The 23,877-nt window shown below is 38.3% G+C and overlaps 2 protein-coding genes and 1 long non-coding RNA gene across 3 annotated transcripts; all 3 read left to right on the top strand.

Annotated features, from left to right (window-relative positions):
* Positions 1 to 2,784: 2,784 nt before the first annotated feature.
* Positions 2,785 to 10,739, top strand: LOC143460828 (uncharacterized). Its single transcript, XM_076958468.1, has 7 exons — positions 2,785 to 3,056; positions 4,473 to 4,591; positions 5,005 to 5,122; positions 5,365 to 5,523; positions 5,756 to 5,966; positions 6,138 to 6,265; positions 6,469 to 10,739. Exons 1-7 carry the CDS (start codon positions 2,853 to 2,855, stop codon positions 9,967 to 9,969), a joined length of 4,440 nt encoding a protein of 1,479 aa, XP_076814583.1. The 5' UTR covers positions 2,785 to 2,852; the 3' UTR covers positions 9,970 to 10,739.
* A 131-nt stretch (positions 10,740 to 10,870) lies between these two features.
* On the top strand, positions 10,871 to 15,139 carry LOC143461216 (uncharacterized). Its single transcript, XM_076959046.1, has 10 exons — positions 10,871 to 11,130; positions 11,349 to 11,456; positions 11,561 to 11,766; positions 11,957 to 12,145; positions 12,254 to 12,369; positions 12,494 to 12,606; positions 12,822 to 12,900; positions 13,114 to 13,599; positions 13,777 to 14,007; positions 14,242 to 15,139. The coding sequence occupies exons 1-10, from the start codon at positions 10,909 to 10,911 to the stop codon at positions 15,126 to 15,128; spliced, it is 2,637 nt and encodes an 878-aa protein (XP_076815161.1). The 5' UTR covers positions 10,871 to 10,908; the 3' UTR covers positions 15,129 to 15,139.
* Positions 15,140 to 20,793: 5,654 nt separating this feature from the next.
* LOC143460050 (uncharacterized) lies at positions 20,794 to 21,819 on the top strand. The gene is made up of 3 exons (XR_013117823.1): positions 20,794 to 20,926; positions 21,116 to 21,330; positions 21,456 to 21,819. It is a non-coding gene; the product is annotated as an uncharacterized LOC143460050 (long non-coding RNA).
* Positions 21,820 to 23,877: the final 2,058 nt, after the last annotated feature.

Below are 23,877 nucleotides of genomic sequence, written 5' to 3'. Positions count from 1 at the left end.
AAATACATGCATCAACAGTTATATGCTTTGGTTTTCGCACATCTCAAATCGCCGAAGTAAAATCACTAGCTTTTTTTTACCTCCAGTTGTATTTTAATCATTTGTACCCCAATTATTTTAATCACTGTTTTGCGCTGTTTCTTGAATAACTTGATCAAGGCATGTGACTGTGCTTAATTTAATTAATTAATTAATTTAATTCTGTAAATTCTTCGTGATAGATTGTATTACCCGTTACACTTCCACATTCTCTCAAATCTGAAAGAAGGGAAGTCTTCCATACTGCTTTTTCCATCCTGATTGTTATAAGTAAAGCGTCAGGGCACCGTGTATATTTACCTGAAAAAATACTTGTTGTCTTTTGTATTAAAACATTTTTGTATTGGGATATCAGTCGTGGTTTAAAGTCGCATAAAATACATATTTTGTTTTTTTCACATTAAATTACGCTTTTGCTTCGATATAAAATGCTTTATATATAACATAAATCAAAGTTATCAATCAATCTTCACTTGAAATTAAGTTAAGTTAGTCTACCAAGTTTCTAGTAATTCTTTATCCTTGACAGCTCACTTACAATTATTCTGGCGTGATTTGAATTAAGTGGTATTACAGTTTCCTAAAATTATGATGTAAAAGTGTAAGTATTAGTTAAAGAGTTAGTTTTGGTTTTAATACTGCAGAATAAGTCTTATATTCATCCGTTTGTGCAATTGGTGTTGTTTTAACTGTAAAAGTTTAAATGACCTCCAAATAATTTCGGTTACTTTTATAAGGGAATACCCGTTTGTGTGCAACTCATGGTTGAGCAATCAAGCGGAAACAGCGCCCTGCTGCGTCTGCATTTCAATGCAGCTCGGTGGCAAGTTCCTGTTCACAAGAAAAGGTTGATTCTGGTGTAGAAGTGGACAACCGCAGGATGCATTTGTGCAGTAGAAGCAAACGACGAAAACTGTGAGGTCATTTGCTTCTGCACGACACCCAAAATGTTGTTGGAGAAAGTCTGCCTTGGTTTATTTTTCTGATTTTTTAAGCCTTTTTGCGCTACTACCAATTTTCGGCCGGGTTCTCAGGGGATTTTCCTTTTACGTTTCCCACCAGCATGTGCCAGTTCTTACAAGTGAATTTCAGAATCTGTCGTACTGGTTACCGGTAGCTATTTTCCTCAAACTTAACAAAAATGCGATGTTCATTGAGACTGACAATTTGTGTTTCATGCAATGTTGATTAAATTAATCAAATGCCCGAAAAAATTTGTTAGTAGGTTTTGCTGCAATCTTTTAAAAAAACGTAATGAGCATATTTTCATGTTGTTTTGCGATAACTAGGTTAGCACCTTTTTTCGCTTTCCACAGTCAATGGCGAAAAATAAAATAAAACACACACCCAACCTGTGGTTCATTTCAGTTGCTTATCTTTGCAAAATAATATCATTTTAGGTTGCATGAATGTGGTATGAAGTTGTTTCAACTCTGCCTCTTGCCTCCAACTGCTTGTAAAGCAATGCATATCATGTAGAGGTGTGAACAATTGCAAATCAACAGTGAAAGAAATATCAAGTAAAATTATGTGGCTTTTACAACTATGTTTGTATTACTCGCAAGACAAGATTTTCTCAGAACACGTGTCGTAATCCTTCAGTGACCTGCAAACAATTTCCTGTTGAACGTTTTCAACAGCTTGTGTGCTCACTTGTGTGTTTATTTTGCTGTGACATGTAAATTCTAACCAAGAAAAAAGCTGTTAAAAAAGCACTAGTCTAGCTAAACCCCTATTAGCTAGGCTAGTGCCCAGAATTTTTCATTATTATTCAAAAATGACCCAGTCTAGAACACTTTAATATTTTGGTTGTCTCGACTCAACGTTGTTTTTAACCGATGAAGAATCAATGTAATCAAGACAATTCGAACTGAACAATTGTGCTTATTGATGCCGCGACAATTACACAGCAACTAGCGACAGTTGTATAGGATTCAACGCCTAACTGCTCGTGTAAGCAGTTGCACTTACTTAGGCAGTCAAACTGCAAACAATATAAACTGAATTGACTGGTAAGAAAATGTCTGTAATCAGACAAAAACAATTCAGCACAAACAATAGAACGTTCTGATTGTGAAAAGTGTGCACAAGCTTGGAGACTCATATAATCGATAGACCAGAAATAAAAACCAACTACGTGCTGCTACTTCATGACTTGGCGGTTTGTTCAACCTGTTCAACTACAAGTTATGACTACAACTCCACCATTCGTCTTAAATGCAATAGAGACAAGCTAAAGATTGCAGCAGTTCCACTATATTGTAACCACATCAATTGTGAAGAGTTATTGTGATTTAAGTTAATTACCCAATAAAGGTTTATAATTAAGCATAATGGTTAATCTTCAATCCTCAACGGGTATAAATGGATAAAAATTACCAACGACAAAAACAAAACCAAAAATGCACCCATCACTTAACAATGTTACATTCTCCATTCAACAGGCTAAGTTTGAATTGTTGATTTCAAGCCTTCACTCAGTTCTGTAATTTATTTTATATTATATACTTTGCCTTTTCTCAAATATATACGTACATGCTTACTTATACTGTTGTATTATGGACAACATACAGACTATACTGCTTTGTTTTATTTTTGGGAAGAAGCAAATTAAATTGAACAAGATGAACTCGAATTAGAGCTCATGCATTGTTTCAAGATACTTCATCAGACTTACAATATATTATATTATTACAAAATAATGTTTAAAAGTTTCACGTAGTAGCATATAATTCCAGAAAAGAATAGTATAATGAAAGAAAAGCTATGTCCAGGTTGTTTAGATTGAATCTGAATTACTGACTGAAGATAAAATGGAAAGGATGATGGATGATGGTTCATCAAGCGATGAAGACAGTCAAGAGACTGAAATGGCCGACTTGGTCAGATGCCTTAAGTCGTCGTTTCTTGACACCGATTATGTTTTCGAAGAAAAGTGGAAGATTTGTAATATCCAGAGTTTTTGCTGCAAAGACAGTTTTGATTTTAACCAGAAGAAACAAGAACTATTTAATGAGGTCAGTTTTCAAAATTGAAGTCATAATTAATAGAAATACAACAGCATACCAATCATCTATATGATATCTAATCATTTATATTTTTTAAAATCATATTGGCCATTTTTATAACATTTATTTAAATTCATATGGTGGCAAATTTCCTAAGTTAAAATGGAGAACAAGTGCAAAAACAAGTTGGCGTCAAAGAATAGTTGAACATCAGGAAATATCCTGTAGAAAGGGGTTTTCAATAGAATAAAATTGCTTAATAAATCCGTCTGTCCGTATTTTTCATGTTTGAATTGGTTAAATCTCCTCACGTGAAACCAAAATGCTTGATAGCTGGCGTTTGAATCATGGCATGGTAGTAAGTGTAGGCTTTCGAACATGTTTTAGATGCAATGGGACTCCACAGACAAGGATTAGTTGCGGACTGCAGTTGAGGTTTTCTTCCAGCATAGAAATATCACAACTCACAAGCAATGTTCCCTCTAAGCTGCGCGCGTGCGCAAATGCGCGCTGCTGACACGGTCTCCGCGCACAGAAAATCTGTGCTGCGCACAAGAAAAAAACCCAACCTGAATTGAAAATAAAATAAACGCATAATAATGGCCACAGTGCGCACGTGGCTCGTCTGATGTTGCTCACGATTGTCCAAGGGACCGCTCAGGGAGTTAGTGTGTTTGCTCAGACTCGTGAAAAATTAGAGGGAACATTGCTCACAAGTAACAACATAGGTGCTAGTAAAGCATTTGTATCCAAATGTCCATTACCATACCATCGACTCACCTTCCTCGACAAAAATGGACTAAGCTGATGTAGTTGAAAATACATCTGTTATGCACAAGTGAACAATAATTTTATACCTTTTTTTTGTCCCTCTCATGAAAGCGTTTGTTAGTACTTGATCCAAGCATTAGTGACATGCTCATAGATGTCACATGTTAATATCATAATTGCCACCATGTATGGATAGTTAGCACTAAATTTGTGTTTTTTTGTGATACATTTTGGCAATAATTGGTTAACCACTAAATATTATTGCAAAGTTGGTTCTTTTTTGTCCGGCTTCTCTACTGAAAACTTTTCTTTGATTTAAAGGCAATCTTTTTAGCACTTGCTTTTCACTTCAAATTGTTATAGTAATCAGTTGAAGTAATTACGGCCATAAGTTGTATTGGTGGTAGAGTGTACTTATCCATACACACTCACATAAACTATCAAACTGAACCTTCACACAGAAGGTACTTTATATATCTAAACCATGTTGCCTTTGATGTATTTACAGTATTCTCATTTCTAACCGTGTTCAGCTTCAATTAAGCGTGTATTACACTCACAGTATCTGTTAAATATCTGTGCATAATGCACATTGATCTTGATTGGAAGTGTTAGTTGTAAAATTGCTTAAATGTGTCAAGTTTCTCTTTCAAGGGACACAGCACGATGGAGACTTGCTACTTTCTGATGTATGCTTCCAGTCAAAAGCATCGATTTGGCTTCGAACTGTTGTCGGCTGATTATTTAACAAAATTGTCACAATTTCCTTGGAGGTGAAAGATTTTTAAAGAATCTATTATTTTGTATGCGTTCTACCAAACATAGTTTTCAAAGATTATACGTGAGTTTGCCGATGTTCCTAATGTGAGTATGTTCCGACCCATATATACCTCTGTATGAATATACAGTGTGCTCTTTCTTTATATGAGATCTGACTTGAAGACATACCACAAAGCACTGGCTATTGGCTTTGTTTAGTATCATTGTTTAGTTTTTTAATTCTTTTGTATTGTTGTGTGAATTGATGTCAATTGATTGTGAAAATTTTAATGATATGTATAAAATGCGCTGGAAGGATATATTGTTTGACACATCTTCAAAAAGGTCGGCTCTAGTCTCTTTCTGGGCCATTGTCAATTTTATATTTTACGTATCGCTCATGCTCATACACATTTTTTACCCACAGTCCATCTGAGAATCTTGGCCGCTACTACGAAGGAGTCACTGTATTCAGATACGTTGATGTTCTTCTGAGATTTGCCGAAGCGAATCACCTTCGATCTCCACGAATCGCAGTGTACAAGGTTGGTTGAAATTTGATATAAAGTCGAGGCTGGTTAAATGTTTTTAGATGTTTGAGTTATCTATGATAATTAATTAATTAATAATCGTTCATTTTTAATAATTATTTATTCTATAATCATTAATTAAGTAATATTGAGATCATTGATAATAATAATCAAGGGTGAAAATCATGCAATTATTGTGCTTTGTAGTATTTAAACAGCATTTCTTAAACATCGGCCAGAAATTACTCTTTCCCTAGGTTATACCCGGAAGGTCAAAGGTGAAATTTTGCAGTGTAGGAGATTACCCTCCGCCCCTGGAGCCCCCTGACCCAGAGTATGACTCATTCCAAATTGAATTGGACTCGAACACTGAACTAAAGCACTTCGCGTTGCATCATCAAATGCATTTTTCTGAGGCAAGTGGATTTCAAATAATTTTGTCTTTCCATTTTCAGTTCATTATAAAGATACGAAAGGGGGCAAATTATGGGGCGCTGATCTGAATACTGCAGTACTTAAATACTTCAGATGCAATCAACCAGAGTTTACGTTTCGTTCACTTTGTCTGTTAGCAAATGAAAATTCCTTGTTTTTTGTTTTATTAGGCTAGAAGTTGGTCATAAGTATTGCTTTCCTGTCCTTTTGCAGATCTTTCTCTATGACTTTCAAACGGTAAAGCGCAAGAGAAAAACACTGAAGGTGTCTCGCACTCAACCTCGTCAAACCTGGCCGGTGGCGCTGGTCCAATTCAAGTTGATCGTCCCGTACATAGTTCCACGACCTGCTGTCAACCTGTCAAGGCCTTTTATGGCTCGGTGCGGTTATAAGAAGTTGATTGTACCACAGGGTGCAGTCAAGGGTAGGTTCATTTCTACCAGCTAGCTGTTATTAATGCCAAAGTGAAGTCGATTGCCTGAAAATTGTACGTGCATGCTCTATGTTGATGTACGCTTGCAAGATTGCATGATATTTTTGTTATATGATGTCTATTGCGATAAGCTTGTTCTTGAAAGTTTTTTCGTTTTAACAGTGGCTGTTAAGGAGGGTCTACCGCCAAGGAAGAAGCAAAGAAAACTTTGTCCAAAGCCGAAGACAGTTCAATTCCCTCATCATCTTCTCTTGAAGGAAGATTTGACGCTCTCGAGTCCTTCTAACCAGGTGCCCTTCTTGTTTATGTATTTTCCTTTTTTACAGAACAAGGAAATAATAACTTTGAAAAGTTGATTATCACCTCGAAAAAGCATTCTTGTTTTTATGGTTTTGTTGCATTGGGTTTTCTAATAGAATTTGGCTTCGACATGCATATGCTTCCCTTTTTTAAATTATCAGGTTTTTTTATTTTCTTTTTGCTTACATTTTAGATAGCGGCATCTTCCTTATCATCTGCTCATCACGTCTACCATGCTCAGCACGTTTCCTCTTCACCACAACTTCTCTCAAGCACTTTTGTAACATGTTCACTTCATCGGGAGCAAGAGTATTTGTACAACAAAGCTCCTCCAACCTCCAGTCAGCATGGTGAAGTCTCTCATACTGTGGATCTTGTCAGCCAGGCAATCAAGGAATCTGGTGTCCTCCCCGATTCCACAAGCTCTCCTGGTAATCGCCGGATCAGTCTGGAAGAGGGCCACTCCCTCCTGGACATTTCCCAACTCTTCAATAACGAGAGGAACGCCAGCTTGGAGACTGCTGATGTGGTCGCACGTGATGATCGTTGTGGTGTAGGGATGAGAAACCCATCAACCATTGACTCGAGTAGCCTCGATCTGAGCATCAACCGCTTCCTGCATGGTTTAAACAACCAGTCTTTGCTCGATTTGGTGAAAGATGTTGGATTCCCTGAGGGCCCTTCCAATGGGGATGAGAGCTCGAAAATTGATCAACCTGAAGTTGGTGGAACCTCATCTGCTCCTGATGGTTTTCGTAAAGATTGTGATAAAATCACTGGGTTGGAGAATACTTCTATTGATGAGCAAAATGACAGCAACATGTTTGACATGATAAATCAAATTTTGGGTGATCCAGTGAATGAGTCGAACAATTCTTCGGAAAGTCCAGTCTGCGGCCAGCTGCTGAATACATCGGAAGGCGTCCTCACCACACCTGATTGTGCAAAAAACGTGCCTAACAACAGCGACGAAAACAAAATTTGCCACGAAAGCAAAACCTCTGAACCATTGCAAGATAACCTCGCTTCTTTGTCTAACCAAGATGAAGATGATTTACAGGAAGATCCACAGCAATCATCCAGTGAAAGATGTGAGTTGATTATTGTGGATGATATTTCACAGGACAACGTTGTCAGTTCTGCGAGTGATCTTATTCAACGTGACACAAATGTTTCGGACTCCGGGAAGAATTTCTCGTTTTCATCGCCAAGCAAGTTGGACATCGTGAACACACCTGGACAAAGTCCACTCATTTTTTCTCTACAGGATACACCGAGAGCCCGGCAGACAGACAGTAATTCGAAAACAATTGCCTCCCCGCTGATGAAGCTAGCATTGAAGACACAAAGATTTAAAACATTAAATATTGAGAAGTTCGGAAAATCTCGGAAGAAGGTTTTTGTAAGAAAAGATTTTACGGGCATTAAAATTTTGTCCCAAGTTGTTGACCAGAACAACAACGTTTCTCCTGCAAAATCAACGCCAACAGCTACTCCAGTTTACTCACGACTCATGCGATCAATAGAAAGGAGACTAAGGGTTGTGAAGTCGGGCCGTAAAGTGAAGCAAGGCAAAAATGTTCAACAAAAATGGTTTCACAGGAAAAATGGCCTTGACCGTTCAAGTAAAAGAAAATCATCCAACCACAAAAACTGCAGCAAGGCTTCTAGTCAGAACTCAAGTCCTGAGGTTTCAAGCGGGAAATCGGATGCAAATGTCACTTCCAGTGTGCTTGATGCCTGTCGCATTGAAGCTGCAGATGAAACAGTTGGTGTGGAATCAATATCTGATCATACTTCTGTTGAAAACGACGACATGATGATGATAAGCAGCGAACAGGTGTCCAGCACCACTTGTCTGAAAAGCATCTTCGATCCTGATTCCAGTGGTACGTCTCAAAACACAGGTGTGGGTCGTTCACAATTATCTGATGTCCATGCTGTCTTCCCAGACCGAGGATCGCTTGAAAAGTCAATAGAAAACGAGAAAGTGTCATCATCTTTTACCAGCATTAAGGACTCGCCGTCAACTTCACCATCTTTGGTGAAACGTCGTCGATTATTTCATGGTCGCGTCATGATCCTGTCCAAGCTTAAATCAGCTTCCCCCATCAACATTCCTCTGCTTCCAGAACCAGGTGAGCAAGTACTGGAGGATCCGCGCTTGCAGAACAGATGTCTTTCAAAGGAGGTAGATCTGTCCATCGTGCTATGGATCAATGAAGATGCAGTCTGCGAAGAAAAATCTCCACAGCGTCCAGCGGGTAAAGAACCTGATGAGCTAAATGATGGACATCCTCAAAACAAATATCACAATATTGCAGCTTGCAGTCCGGGATTTGAAGAAGTACTTGATGCCCCATCTTCCTTTGATACTTATGTTTCAACACTAGAAGAGGAAGGTCATACCAACAACCCTCCAGATGACATCAGTGATTGCAATAATGTGTCTGTAAAATCTCCAGCAAAAGGAATTATAAGTACCTGTGATACATTTGTTGAAGATTCCACGGAAATGTCCATTTCAAGTTGCTCATCGTGGAAGCACCAGGAGCAAGTCAGTAACACTCGAGGTACAGAGGAAGATGAATCCAGATCTGACCATAAGTCCAGGGAAGAGCTTGCTGAAAATAGCAGCAATGACCAAAGTCATCGTTTAACTAATAGGTCCAGCTCGCGTAGTTTTTCTGCTCTTTACCAGAATACAGATGTTCGAAATCAAGAATGGATCAAAAAGAATAATTTTTCAGATGCTCACGAAGAGAAGCAACATGTGATTGATGGAGACAAAAGACCCATCAATCCTGTGTCCAACCTGAGGATAAATTTGCTTCTTTTCAAGGATGGGAGCAATCTATCACAGAATGTTCAGGAGAGTGACATCCATTGCAATGATGATAACTCCCATCACAATCTGCAGGATGAAATCCCGTTTGGTTTTTCTCCCAGGGATCAGTTCAATGATTCCTATGACGTATCCGATGCAGAAATGCCTCCTGCCCATCATCCATTTGAAGTCAAAAGAAGATCTGCTGAAATGAATGACAAGGAAACCCTGCAGCGGTGTGAAAACCGTATGTTCCATGATCACACGATGCAAAGTGTAAACTCACCCTCGAACAAGTCTTCCTCACCGAGCATTGCACTGAAAGGGTTAGCAGCATCCACCAGTAGTCTCCAGTCTTACCGTGGGGAGAAAAAATACAATCGTGAAAGATATAGCAACGGACGCCATAATTTCAGGGACAGTAGTAGATACGGTGCAAGGGAAAGTAAGTTCAACCAACCTCACTGTTATAATTCGAAGCCACCGATTTCGTACAACAAAAAATATGCAGACCACCCAAGCAGTGGTCAAGTAACACCAGATTTTCCGGGATCTACGTGCCCCACTCGCTCGGTGTGTTCCTTGCCACCGTACAACGTCATGCGGAGTAGGAGCTCCCTGCGCCACCCGCACGGTTCTTCCAGTCCCCCACGTCGCCACGACTATGGATGGAAGACGATTCAGTGCAAGACGGAGCGCCAACATGTCAGTCAGCAATTTTGGTCGAATTCTCAAGAACCGAGATCTTCTTCTTCACATCGCCCTGAAACGATGCCCAGAGACCATAGACATCATCACAGGAGAAACACTTCTTTCGACGTTCGTGATAGATTCGGTCGAGAGTCTTGGACCTCAGCAAGGAGGTAAAAGTCGTGACTATTTCAATGACCTGTTTGTTATTATTTTATCAACCCTTCGAAGGGCATGTTTTCGGGACCAATGTTAACTGTTCTTTAACTTTTGGCAGTGATTCTATCGTCCTAGACGCTGTTTAGTTGTATCTGTCTTTTTATGTTTAAGTTCCACTGTAGTTCACATTAATCATGTTCTTGGTCATGGCTGTACTTGAAAGAGTCGCAGTAAAAAAATTTCCGAAATTTAAGCGTTTCAAAGTGATATTGTGTGTATTCCTTGTATTGCAATTGCTAGCAATCTTTTTATCACTGCCGATAATGTGGATTGTATATAACATGAAAGTCATGTACACGAATTTATTAGGGTGTGAGTAATATTTGGACTATTGCTAACAGTTAGTTCACAACAACGTTGACATTCACAGCAGTGGATAGGTTTTTGCAATGTGTTCGTCGTGTGAACGGTTTAGTTTTAAAGCTCTGTTGTTGTAATACGTTTTTGTGTTCATGGTATTTTTAGTGACATATTTTCAGGAATACACAGTATTTCTGCAATTCGCACATTTTCATGACCTCGTTTGAACTTATGTTGTGCAAAATTGTGATTACATTTGTTCGCTTGTCAATACCTCCATACGTTAGTGCCGGTCATATTGGTGCACGATTTTTCTTACTTTTTATTTCTAAACCGCAGACGATTAGTTTTGTGTTGAACAATTTCAAATGTTTTTGCCAAATTTTTCAATTTTCTTTTTCACTTTCAAAATACAACTTTCTGCTAAACTTTTAATTCAATTTCAAGTGTTCAGTGTATAAATAGTTTATGTCATCACAATAGGGTTTTGTTTTCAACAACAATGTCGTCACAATAGCCCGTAACACTTGTGGTTAACAAAGTAAAAGGAAATTTGAAGGATGGGTTGAAATAAGCACCGAATGAGTTTTTCCAAATATGCCTTCCACTGATTGCGACGTAGTCGGTTTGAACGAGTACCTGGTAGACAGTAGTTTAGCCGAAGAAGCTGTTGAATGCCGGAGGAATGGTTACGTACTGACCGGGAAATTTCTAGGCCAAGGTGCCTACGCAAAGGTTTATTTGGGACAGGCTGTTCCGGAAAAGATTTCATCCAATTCTAAACTCAGAAGACAGGCCGGTAGGCAAAAAGACATTAAGGTGAGTTTATATGTCTTTGTTTTGTGTAATCAGGCGGTTTCATTTATAATCTTGTTTGTTTCTAAGATTGTTAGAAAGATCGCAGTTAAATAATTTAGCTGAAAAGTGCTGAAGCCGTAGACTAATCATTAGCGTAACTACGACATCGTACAATATTTTGACCAGCTGGTTCAGGTGCCGTAGAAAGGTTGCAATATTTTAACAAAGACCTTGCATAGGTTGCCATAAAAATCATTAGCACTTCCACGGCGCCAGACATCTACATAACAAAGTTTCTACCCAGGGAAGTAGCGAGCATGAACCGATGTTATTTACATCCAAATGTGGTGAGTTACCCGCTGACCAAACATCTGAAAACGATGGTTAATCAGGTTTATGGATAAAAACTGTTCGGTGTTTGAATTTCGAATGAACCTTTCCACTTTTTTAGATTCAGCTTTATGACATGTTCGCCAGCCACAAGCGAGTTTATCTGGTTCTAGAATACGCCGAATGCGGAGATTTGTTGTTCTACGTCAATCGATGTTACGCGCGCAAATCTCATAGCAACTGTATGACTGAGGATAAAGCCAGATTGATGTTTAGGGACATTTTGTCTGGCGTACATTTCATCCACTCGCGAGGTGTCGCTCACAGGTAGGCCACGTCAGAATCATATAATTAGTAACCTAAACTCAAAAGTAGTCTCAAGTTGCTTCCTTCGTAATGTCGAAATTTTTTTGGTTAAACCAGTTGTACAGATACCAACATTTTACTCCTGGGTTGGTAGCACGTAGCCCACGCAATTAATAAGTAGACGCCTAGATAACAACCATAAATATTTCAGGGACCTCAAATGCGAAAACATTCTCCTGTCAAAAGGCAACCAGGCCAAGTTGAGTGATTTCGGGTTTGCGGTTCAGCCACGCCAAACGGGAGAATTGCTACTAACCCATTGCGGAAGCTACGCTTACGCTCCGCCGGAAATCCTCAAGCAGCAGAAATATGACGGAAAACTTGCGGATTTATGGAGCCTGTGAGTTTAATCTTCCTATTTTTGGTTCACTTGAAATAAAACACAAATTCTCTTGGGCGTTGATAACGTTTATGACCCTAGTGAGTGTCGTACACCATTTCCTTGCAGAGGCATCATACTATTCGCGATGGTGAACGGGGGATTACCCTTCAAGGAATCCGACGCCAAAGCTGTCTTGGGCGCTATGAAGAAGCCAGTCTATTTCAAAGGGTGTTTGACACAAGGTGATATTCGTTTATTTACAGTTAGTCCAGTTGGAATAAAAACCAAACTTACTTTTTTGTGTTCTTCTTATGTATAAATAGGTCTATGCAAAGTTTTTTCATTCTTTGATAATGTTTTTTGCAGACTGCAAAGATTTAATCCGAGGTTTGTTGAAGTTGAAGCCAGTCAAACGTCTCTCAATCCCAGAGGTTTACGCCCACTCGTGGATGAGAAAACACCTCCACCAAGGCCTTAAGGTGGCGTAAAAGACTTCAACCATCCATTTATGGAGCTTTTTACAAATTGTTTGATATTTCGTCTATAGTTTTAATCCAGTTCTAAATTACGCAGCCTGCAAACTTTGTTAAATGAAAAATATTAGATGATGTTGATGTTAGACACAGTAAGATGTCTGTGCGGAGCCAGCGTTCAAAATATCTTTGTGTTATGTTTATTAATTAATTACTTACAGGGAACTGGTGACACCAGCATTGGCTGCCAGGCTGGAGACGGCGGCAATGACGTAATATTTAATGACGTGGGCATGATGAGTAAGTATTTCATAAAGTAAAACTTTTATGAACCGTTTAATTAAATAATTGGACACTAATTTACATCTTTTTTTTCGCTGTTATTTGGAACATTGTCTTTTGCCTCTGGAATTGGTCTTTTGCACTTTTAAACTGTTAAACAGCATATTTTTTTGTTTTTCATTGGCTTTAGTTGTTCTTTTTTACCAATTATAACAATATTTGCTGTTTTAGGTGAGTTTGACAAACCGGAAGGAGTCTTAAGCTACCTCAAGGAGCGCCTCGGACGCTACGGCCACGGGAAAGCCGTAAAACTTTTCCACCAAGTTCGTCGGAACGTGTGTGAAAAGAACGGACCTGAAGAGGCACCCTCCTGTCTGGAAAACGTCTCAAAATTTCCGCAATCGACGGACACAAGCGCCCCCGCTTCTGCAACCAACGCGGTGGACAATTCCACCCAGACCGCGACCAATTCCAAACCAAAATCGAGCGTCGTCCAATCGCGGCGGAGTCTCTACAATGGTTTGAACTCATCTCCGTCCCCCACGGCCAAAGTGAAGAAGACTTTCGTCCGGTTGGTGGAGGTCGACGACCGTGAGATGGTGGTCTGCGGGGAATCTTCGAGCGGGAAACTACCTCAAGTCACCGATACGTCGGCCGAAAGCAAGGCGTTTGCGCAAAAAAAGTTTGAAACTTACAGAAAGATGAAACAAACTAACGGTAAGCATCAAGCAAATGCGCTTAACTAGTACTTCTAAGAGATTGTATTTTATGCAGCCATATTTGGAATGGGTTATACAACTTTTTTTTTTGTGTGTGTGGAAGGGAGGGTAGAGGGGGGGGGGTTATAAATCTATGATGTCTTGTACAGTTAAGCATTTTATTTTCGTCTCTTAGAAAACCTTCGAAAGTTTTCGTTCAAACTTCGGTACGAACAAAAAATAACCTCTAACCTAAAGCCGCCGGAAGAACCGACATCTTCATTGCTCTCGGATGAAGAAAAAAAGAAGTCACAAGTTAGAGAAGGAAGAAAAACAGCGGATCTTTTGGACGACAGAAGAAGAGTAATATCCTCTCCCAAAGTCGTCAACATAAACATCGATCCTAAAGCCGCTCAACGGAATATCGGTGAGTATCAGCTTAATACATAATGTGCTGGAAATAATCATATACTGTCATGTAATGTTTTAAACAATTAAAATAACTGGAGGAGTGGGAATGATTTTGTTTTCACATTTCGTCAGAATCCAGTGATGCAGACTTAACTTTAAATGTTACGACTATGATTTTTTATTTTTTATGGCTGTGAATTTGTGTCACCACTTATTTGTTTCTTATATTAAATCTTCTTCAAATTTTTAGCACATCGAAAACAGGCCAAATTGCGTCCCGGAGCAATTTCCGTTCCTCCTCAAAGAGAAAGCTCCTCCTTACTGGAAAATAACAAACCAGCAGCTACTCTGCTCACTAAAACCCATTTCCAATATAGCGACGCCAAAACCTTCATTTCAAAGAAGGATTCGAAATCACGCGAAAGCCAACGGGTCAAATACAACATGACATGCACACACGGATGCAAAACAACAACCAAGCCATTAAAGAAACCAGCATTTATGAATCCTCAGAAACCTTCCCATTGCAATGATAGCGAACAAAAAATTATCCACCGATCCACGCCTACCCGTTCATCGTACAAGCAAAGCGACTTCATTTACGTGAAGCCCTTCGGGAAAAAAAAGAAAATTCCACCGGAATTGCCGACTACCGCTCCAGCTTGGAGCTCGTCGACTTCTCCGTGTTTGCGGAAATCCAAAGCGGAAAAACAGGCTCAGAATTACGTCTCAATGTACGATAAACCAGGCCAAGAGGTGGCCGCGTGGGTCCACCAACAGCAGCAATATCCTCCGGCGACCAAGACGGTCACTTTAACTAAGAATATTTCGAAGTTTCACGGACAGAGCTCAGCCTATCACCATCGTGCGGACAACGAAAACATTCAACAATACCTGGAGAATCTCGCCACGACTGTCGCCGATACTTGTCATCAGAGCGGAGATCGCGGTAAGCTCCTGCACAGGCGGGGCCAGGTGGCGAAGAATATTCTAGAAGCGGTGACAAAAGCAAACCAAGCTAAATCTTTCTGGCCCAAATACGTCGCTTCACCGCCACCTTGCGGAATGACTGAACAGTTACCGAAGGAGATATCCAAATCGGGTCGAGCTATATTGCGGATGTGTTCAAACAGATAAAATAAAATCTTCAATGAAAAATGTTGTGATAAAATTTAATCGCATTTCAAATATTATGAAAAGTAAAATTTTTATATTATTATTTAGGCGTCAAAATAGGCTTTCCACGCAATGTAGGCTCCAGCATGCCGGGAACGAGAACAAAACTATTCCTCGATCATTATAATATTTTTATTCTGATTAGAAAAAAAACTTTAACAACATTCACTAAATCCTTTGAACCTTCGAAAACCAGTCACACAAGAACAAAATCCCACTTCTACCAGCTCTGTGTAAAAATCAGAAGGGAATATCAGAGAGAATATCGCCCTTACAGAAGTAACTGGCCAATCAAAGTTAAGTTTCGCAAGGTATGTGTCATGCCTCGGGTACTTATGGTGGAAAAAGCGCACTCATAGTTGACATAAAAACGGTCTTTGCAAATTGCAACCTCTTGCTAACATGCAAGTCACAATAGACATTGCAAGATTTTTAATACGTTTTAGCGCAAGACAATGCTCTATTCTTTAATAACACTGATCTGACTCCCGTTACAACTTTCAAACTTGCTGTATCGTAAACACTGCGAAAAATCAGTTCCGGTTCGATTCAGCCCAAGGACGATTAAACCGGTCCGGATTAAGAAGTTTCTTGGTTTGTTTTGTGGTGGGTTTCTCGTGGCTTAATTTTTTAAATAGAAAAGCAAGGGGAAATCATTTATTACTAACACATAGTTGGTTATTTCTTTCTCACGTATTGGAACACGTTGTAATTATGCGATCAAAATATGATAAAAACGTCACAAATGAGAGAGACTTTCACTTTTGTTGTTTCAATGTATGTCTTGACGCACCTATAATCTGTTTTGTTTCGCACTTGTCCACACTCAGTATAGGTTTGCTGTATATGGTCCTATCAACAGACGAATGAAGTACTTGCGTGTCTTTTGCCTATTTGCAATTCCTGGCGCCTTTCTGGAAACCGAGCTTGTGTTGACCGCAGGCGTCGAGCGCACTGTCCGCAACCTCTCTTCCTCAGGCACGAACCGCAACTCGCAACTCGCAACTCGCAAAATAAAATTTAGATTGGTTGGTTGGTTACTTTGAGGGTAAGATTTATTCTGAGCCTCAACTGTGAAGCTACAAAAGTCTGTGAACAACGTTTGCTACATTATATTTGTTCTTGCAGATAAGAAAGGTTAAGATCTTGTGCGTTGTGTCTCAGATTTTGAGTCAAGAATTTATTATAAAAAATAACAGCAACATTGGTCAGCCGGAAGCTGTACGTACCTTTGTGACGAAACAATAGATGACCATTTGTTGAAGTGATGCCTTTTGTGTGTAACAAGTCGCCCAGAGGTGAAGTTTCCGTTTTTGCTTACATACTTGCACTTTTCTGTAAATACGTCACCGCAAAATAACCGGAAAGCAATGAAAGCGAATGATAACTCGTGATTTGTGAACCAAAATAATGCTTTCTCAGTTTATTATGTACTGATTATGTGCTGCTAAGTTAACACGGTCCAGGCCCCACCATGTATTTATAGATAAGATGTAACGCTTCGAACAAGACATCTTAGTGGTTAGAGCTTGTTTAGAGATACAAAAATTACACAACATAGCAGTTGTACGGATCGGCTTAACGAGCGAAAAATAATCCAGAGTGAAAAAATACTGACTAGCAATAGATTATAATTTTTTCTGCTAGCAAGGAAAAAGGCAGCAATTTGCTGATCAATTTTTGAGCTATGACATCATAAGGGATATGGTATGACCGATATGCTGTAAGACGCTCTGATATAGATTTAAGGTTCAATTATGAGTTCACTTTAACTTTACAACAAACGAATAAGATTGCATTGTGTCGTTGTGTGACAAAATTGGCTTTATTTATTATTTAACCGCCAGCAGACGGCAAAGAGCAACTGGTGTAAAATGTTTTCTAACCAATTACGTCATTATAGATTACAAAAGTGATAAAGTTACTGTTTCTGTTTATATGTTGCAATGCCGGTAAACAGTCTAACACTTGGAGTGCTTTTATTTTTGGTCGCTTTTGTCTTTCTCTGTTTCGTACTGTCCTTCGTCCATTTGTACAGCGACTGCAATACTCGGTGGCAGAGGCTCAGGTCGTGGCGGCCATTTAGGCAGACAGGGGAAGAAACCGAAAGAATAAGAGACAGAGGTAAGCCACGGAAGTTGATTGATTATTACAATTTCAACCTTCTCTTAGTGACAAGTAAAAGACACATCTCTATGTCTTGTCGAACGTATTATCATGTTATGATGTACTGTATAAGCTGCTATGAGGATACTTTGACGTATAACTTGCAATGTTCCATCTTTTATTTCAGAAAATGAACAAGCCAACATTGAGCTTTGAGCTTTATAAAGAAATGCTTTTTCACGTCTTGGAAATAGAAAAAAAAATAAAAACTTTATAAAACATTCTCGTTGTTAATTTCAACGATCAAAACTGTAAAGCATTTTGAATTATTGAATCATTGAATTATTTTGTGTTTGTTTAATGTTGAAATGATGGTTTCACAGAATGTGTGTGTTGTCAAACGTTCATTGATATCGCATTCATTTTTGACAAGTCAAATTCACATCTGTTTTTTATTGGTCGGTGATACTTTTGCATAAAATTAATTGCGACACACTGCTAAAAGCTGTTTGATTTTCATCTAAAAGTAATTAATATCGAAGTAACTTCCAAAAAAGTAATTTTCCCTCATATGATTCAGATTTGTTCATGCTTGAATAATGAAAACTTTCTCCAATAACTTTAAATTATGCGTTAACAATTTATCAACCAATCCGATAAATACAGATAATATAATTAATAAATAAATAATCTATTTTGTTGATGTTGTTAAATTTTATCAAAATAAATTTATTTAAACCATAAAACGAACATGGTTTAAACTTAGACACAGTGTCCAGCTCCACCAAGAAAACTCCGTAAGTGCACCTCATGATCGAGTATTGCATTATTATGTCATAATTCGTAAATACTTCCGCGGTATTGTAAATTTCTTTATCGAACCGCATCATTTCTTGGGGAAGTAACGATTCCTGTGGCGATGTGTCGGATGACAAACACGAATACAAATATACAGATACGCACTGAAGCGTGATGTACTCTCTGTCTAGTCTCTAGTGCAAGTGCTCGGCAATGCACAGATTTAGGTGATATCGATCGTTCGTCGAAGCAACGGCAGCTGCCGTGATCGTGCAAGGAATTAACAGATGGACGGCCCTGGAAATAATCGAAGGCATTTGATGAGGCTGAATTAATTATCTCGAATCATTGGCGCATCGCATTGCCGTTACTGGCAAATTTTATGTTGTCCTTTTATTTTATTGTACGTGGGACACATAGATATGCTATAACACACAATTAATTGCCACAACATTGCCATCAACGATATATAGTCAAGCATGGCGACATGTAAGGCTGGTATCCAAAGTAAAAGATATTTTTTGCCGTATTTTTTATGTTTTATTTGTGTATTTTGTCTTATACCTTTACCTCGTTTAAACGATAAATGAGATTTATTCGCAATTTAAAACCCAGCATCTTCTCATGCAGAAAAACATTTTGACATGGTCAGTTCGATTTTGCAATGGAAGTGTTGCTGAATAAACGCAGTGGATAGATTTGGTTGACCTTTGCCTATCGTCCAGTTCATAGAAGCGTTTGTGTAGCATGGCATGGAAACCCACTTAATATTTTATTGATCTTTTGACGAAGCAATGGCCGTCTAGGCAGCTGTCGCAATTGTGTTAGATTTGAACGAATAGAAAGTCTTGTTAATTGTCCAACCTATTTGACTGACTGACGAACTATTGGAATCACTGCAAATAGTTTTGTCGTTGTTATTGTTGTTGTTAGGCTCATAAATATAAGCCAGCAATTAATTGATGGTAGGTATATCTTAGCGGTTGGTTAACATATATTAAGAGATCGATTTAACTGACAGACACACGATAACTTTGCGATTGGTTGAGATGACAGCAGAATAGGAGAGTAGGGTAGATGCAGCAATCATGGAATTTCATTTCGAATTCAGCTGCAGAATCTCCAGACAACTGCACCAAGCATGCAGAATCGATTGCAGTCAGTAGTCAGGTCATGTGGGCCGATACGAACCCAACACGTGTAGGCCTACGTGATATTCGGGTTCGCACCAACCCTAACAATCTTCCTTGCGGCACATCCCTCGCAGTCAGTGAATTGTGCTTTAAAGCGAGGGGCAAGTCCAAGAGCAAGTTGATCTTATATGAAAGGACACTGCTCACTGAATATTCTGGTTAAACAGTTTTGAAAAGTAATTCTTTATTAGGTAATTACAAGCAAAAGAAAATCTAAAAATTGGCTTTAATTGTGACGTAGATCGAGGCACTTGCGATGTCATAGTTAATCACAAAAACAGTCGCTAATTCACATATTTAGCAATATACCTACTGTAAATCACATATGTATCTGTTACAGCTGCATAGATTGCTCTAACTGCCAATAGCTTGATAGGTGACAGCCTATAGCCCAACTACGGCAACCAGTAAGGTACCGGTTTGACGGGTAGCCTATACGGTCCTAAATATACTGTAACTTCATAGACGCAAATGATTGGGCTGCCGGATTTTTTATGTTTAAGACGATCGTAATTTATTCGTTTACACGTTGCAAATTTCTTCACATGACGCCTAATTGAACGTAGGCTAAACTCCTATGACCTACACATTTTACTTCAGTTGACCAGCACGAAAGGAATAAAACAGCAGCAGCATGTTGTCAAACAACTTGATTATATAATCTATGACATCACAAGAGCCTTGATCGACGTCTCAAGGAAGGCGAAAAACTCAGATTTTTCGCGACTTTCTTTTGCTGGTGACTACTGTAACTAACCACGAATTATTTCTCAGATATATTTTGCTAGAATATTCAGTCAATAGTTTTCTTTCGTATCAAATCCACCTGTGTCTGGACTTGCCCTTCACTTTCAGTAACGCAGACAGATTAGTTCGAAAACAGAAATATCCAGTTGTATTCATGCAGTGAGACCTCGATAATCCGACCCTGAACCCTGTTATCCGACACAAAACTGCCGGGAACGGATTTCCTCCTATGCATTTACCCCTTTAATCCGGAAACCCCGCTGTCCGACTCCGACACAAAAGTTTTGGAACAAATGTGCTAAATAAATAGCAATAAAATCCGATAAACCGGTTTATAAAGAGTGAAGCGAAAATGATTCACGATTGTCCTAGACACAGTAGTTAGTTGACGAAAACGACAGTCGATTATCTATGCATAATAATGATGCACTTTCACTCTTTAAACTTCTACACCTACTTTGAATTGGAGTAAGGTGCATACTGCTTTTTGAACACGGTGCTACATTTGCAAAATTGATTGATTTTTCGCATTCCGATAATCCGGATACCCCGCTATAGCGACATTTTATGACGAAACAAAGTGGTCCGGATTAACGAGGTCTGCCTGTAATATATACAGCAACATAACATGTAATATATAATATATACAGTAATATAACTGGACATGTTATTCATACAATTCATGAAATGAAATAATAATAATTGATAACAATAATGTTCATATTATGAATTTTCAATTTCTACATAACTATTCGAAAATTAGCGCCATAAACTATTTGTGACTTGCGATTACTGATTCTATAGTGCTATAGTGTTTTAAGATCAATGTAATTATAATTAGTTGTTAAATGCTTTAGCCGAGTCGACGTGCTGTGTTTAGATCAAAGTAGACTTTTGACCGGCAATAGCAACAAGGTGAAGTACATTATGGGCGAGTGTTTAGTAAATTTGCAACTCGATAACTTGAATAATTTCTTGGCATACTGAGATAGTAAAACTACCAGTAAAGTTGGTTAAGAATAACAAGATAATTTGCTTTGCCAGCAACAAAGCAATAGCAATCGAGTGCTTTTCCATCGTCTTTACAATTATAGTCATTTACAGATAGCAAAGATCATAATTTGTCTAGATATTGCGCTTCTCTTTCTATGCTGCCATGGCAATGCCAAGCACTGAAGCGGCTCTCATTGGTTTTTTTTCTGGATTTGTTGGACTTTTTGTTTTTGGATTGTTGATCTATATGTTCAGGGACTATTACATTTCGTGGCGGTCCATCTGGCCATATTGGCCATGTAAGAAAGACGACGACGACGAAGAAGGTGACGATCTTTTAAGATTAAAATTTTCATTCTTTGTTCATTTAAAACTTTTTATATGTTGTCGTGTTAAAATACATTGTATTTCGGTAAGCAATTAACTAAAAGCGTATTTTATTGTCTTTTAGAAAAACATCAAGTGGTTGTTGGTTGTTTGTGCAAAAAACCATCGAAATGAAAATAATAAATGATTTTTCTTTGAAATGCGACGACCCTAGACGGTTTTTTAGCCCTGTAAAAAGGAAAAACGTGCATAGATATAGCGATTTTCAATTTGACCAATCAAAATCATAAAACAGTTATAATAATTTTCCCTTTGCGTTGTTTTGTGTTCATTTTTATGTCATCTTGTTTGATGTTGAAACATGGCTTTCACAAAATGTTCATGTTAGCAGACGTTCTTTGTTATCTTTGCGTTCATTTTATTGCACCATTATCGCTGGATTTAATTTTAAACATTGTAATACACAATAAACTTTGTTGAACAGCTTATATTGGTATTTAACTATTTACCTCACCAACACAGAATCTATTGATGCATTTTTTGAATGTTGGTTAAATTAAGATTTTTTTAGAAAAAAATAAAATAACTGTATTTAAAGCTTTAAGAAATTTCTTTTTTTCAAATAATATCTAAGCCTAGTATGTTTATAAATGTGCCCGACTCACTTAAATCGACACCTCGATCATTTCTTCCTAATTGAGTTAGACATTCGTATATGGGTGTGCGTGGACATTTATTTGGACAGAATAAATCCTTTTATGGAAGTAACCATTCCATCTTCAGTGGTTGTATCTAAATATTTTTGTGAAATTTAAAGTGCGCAAGCTTTTTGTACTGAGCCGCTATTATTTGCAACTGAAGAACTGACTGAATAAAACGAAATAAGGTTCGGAGACTTCACCAAACATTTCTAATGTAGTCACTCACTAACGTCACTTTAGATCAGTGGTTCCCAAACTTTTTCAGCTTGTGGCACACTCGAAAACTTATAAAACGCTCGCGGCACACTAATAAGAGAAAAAAAGTTGCTTAAAAAAAATTTATATTCACGTGTTAATGCGATGGATGTGCTTGTTTATATAACAGAAACGAGGTTGCATTGTTGACAAACCCGCATTTCGTCATCAATTCCAAGCAGTCTCTCTCGTTTACAGCTTTTAATTTCAGTCAAAACAGAAATACTATGTTCACATAGCCATAGCCGTGGCACACCTGAGAATCTGTGGCGGCACAAAGTTTGGAAATCACTGCTTTTGAGGCACAACAATCGGTGAGCAGACAGTTTTAATCCTTCAAAAGCTGATTTTGTTTCTGCAAGATGTAAGCAACAACAGAAAAAAGAAGAATGGAAGAAATACTCTGTCAAGTTTTGGGAATGCAGAAAGTGTCTATGCGTTTTCTTTCCACCTGTAAATTTTAATTCTTTATATGTTTTTCTCCATTGCAATAGTTGCCGTAAGTAACCAGTAGGCTGCAGCTTACACATTTTTATTTGCCATTTTGCACCACTTCCACCCCAGGCGTGGATCGTGGCCCGTGGAACTAAACCTTGATTAGTGAGTTACGTCGCCAATTTCATTCCACATTTGAGAGTGAGGTCTGAAGGAGATAGTTGTTGCAGTTATAAGAGAAGTGTTGGTGGTTTACCCTGTTGTACTAGTTTGTGTGCAAGATTGACGCTAATGGAAAGATTCTGTGTGATTTGTTAAGCTTGTTAAGTAAAAGCCGAAATTATTTTTAAATACCGCGGCTATAGCGACCATAAAAAAATACAATGAAAACCTGGTTCATTAATTTGCTTTACACTGGTTGAATGAATGTTACAGATGTAGTTTTCTTTTCATAGTTGCACTTTTCTTTGGTTAGATTGCTGCTAAGGAACCAATAAGGCGAGAGTGGGAAATTGTTAGTCGTGGTTCAGGAAAGTATAGATGAAAATATTATTTTGCACATAGTGAGCATTTCAATGAAAAATTAAGAAAATCGGAATGTGCTTTATCGGGTTAAGCATCATAAAATGCTCGAAGAGACTGAAAAATTGTGTAATGGACAAGCAGTACGTGTGGGCAATGACCTGTAATATAGATTAATATATTAATGTTAGCCTTAGTGTTGACCACATTGGAAGTTAACTTGCCGTAACAGGGCACCAACGAGCAGCTGTTGTAAAAGGTGCTTTGATAAGTTACGCCATTACAAATACCAAAGATAGTAATTAGGCTGTTTTTAACTGTTAATATTGAATATTAATTTTTCTTGTTAATATTCTGCCATGGCTAGCATATACTGACAAGAAACCAAGAACAAGTTTAACTCCTGGTTATTTTGTCATGGTTTCACGGTAGTTTACCATCTGGTATTACAAGTAATGAAATGGTTTACATGGAGTAGCACAACTTAAATGGTATTTTTTGTTGTTCATGTTTTTACCGCAACAAATGGCTGGCATTTAATGTGTGGAAAAATATTTGCACGTATGTTTTTATTGTGAGTTTCTTATATGCCGGACTTCTATTACGTGTTTTACGATATTTTTATCAAAATAA

The sequence above is a fragment of the Clavelina lepadiformis genome, chromosome 5, assembly GCF_947623445.1.
Source record: "Clavelina lepadiformis chromosome 5, kaClaLepa1.1, whole genome shotgun sequence".
In the NCBI taxonomy this organism is placed as follows: domain Eukaryota; kingdom Metazoa; phylum Chordata; class Ascidiacea; order Aplousobranchia; family Clavelinidae; genus Clavelina; species Clavelina lepadiformis.
The sequence above is the reverse complement of the archived record's forward strand: the minus strand, read 5'-3'. Positions and strand labels throughout refer to the sequence as shown.

Excerpts from the sequence above, each read along its gene's own strand:
- LOC143460828 (XM_076958468.1), top strand. The coding sequence starts at position 2,853 with ATGGAAAGGATGATGGATGATGGTTCATCAAGCGATGAAGACAGTCAA. Across the intron at positions 5,967-6,137 it reads ACCACAGGGTGCAGTCAAGG|TGGCTGTTAAGGAGGGTCTA; the intron begins GTAGGTTCATTT and ends TCGTTTTAACAG. Across the intron at positions 6,266-6,468 it reads TCTCGAGTCCTTCTAACCAG|ATAGCGGCATCTTCCTTATC; the intron begins GTGCCCTTCTTG and ends CTTACATTTTAG.
- LOC143461216 (XM_076959046.1), top strand. The coding sequence starts at position 10,909 with ATGCCTTCCACTGATTGCGACGTAGTCGGTTTGAACGAGTACCTGGTA. Across the intron at positions 11,131-11,348 it reads GTAGGCAAAAAGACATTAAG|GTTGCCATAAAAATCATTAG; the intron begins GTGAGTTTATAT and ends GACCTTGCATAG. Across the intron at positions 12,146-12,253 it reads CTTGCGGATTTATGGAGCCT|AGGCATCATACTATTCGCGA; the intron begins GTGAGTTTAATC and ends ATTTCCTTGCAG.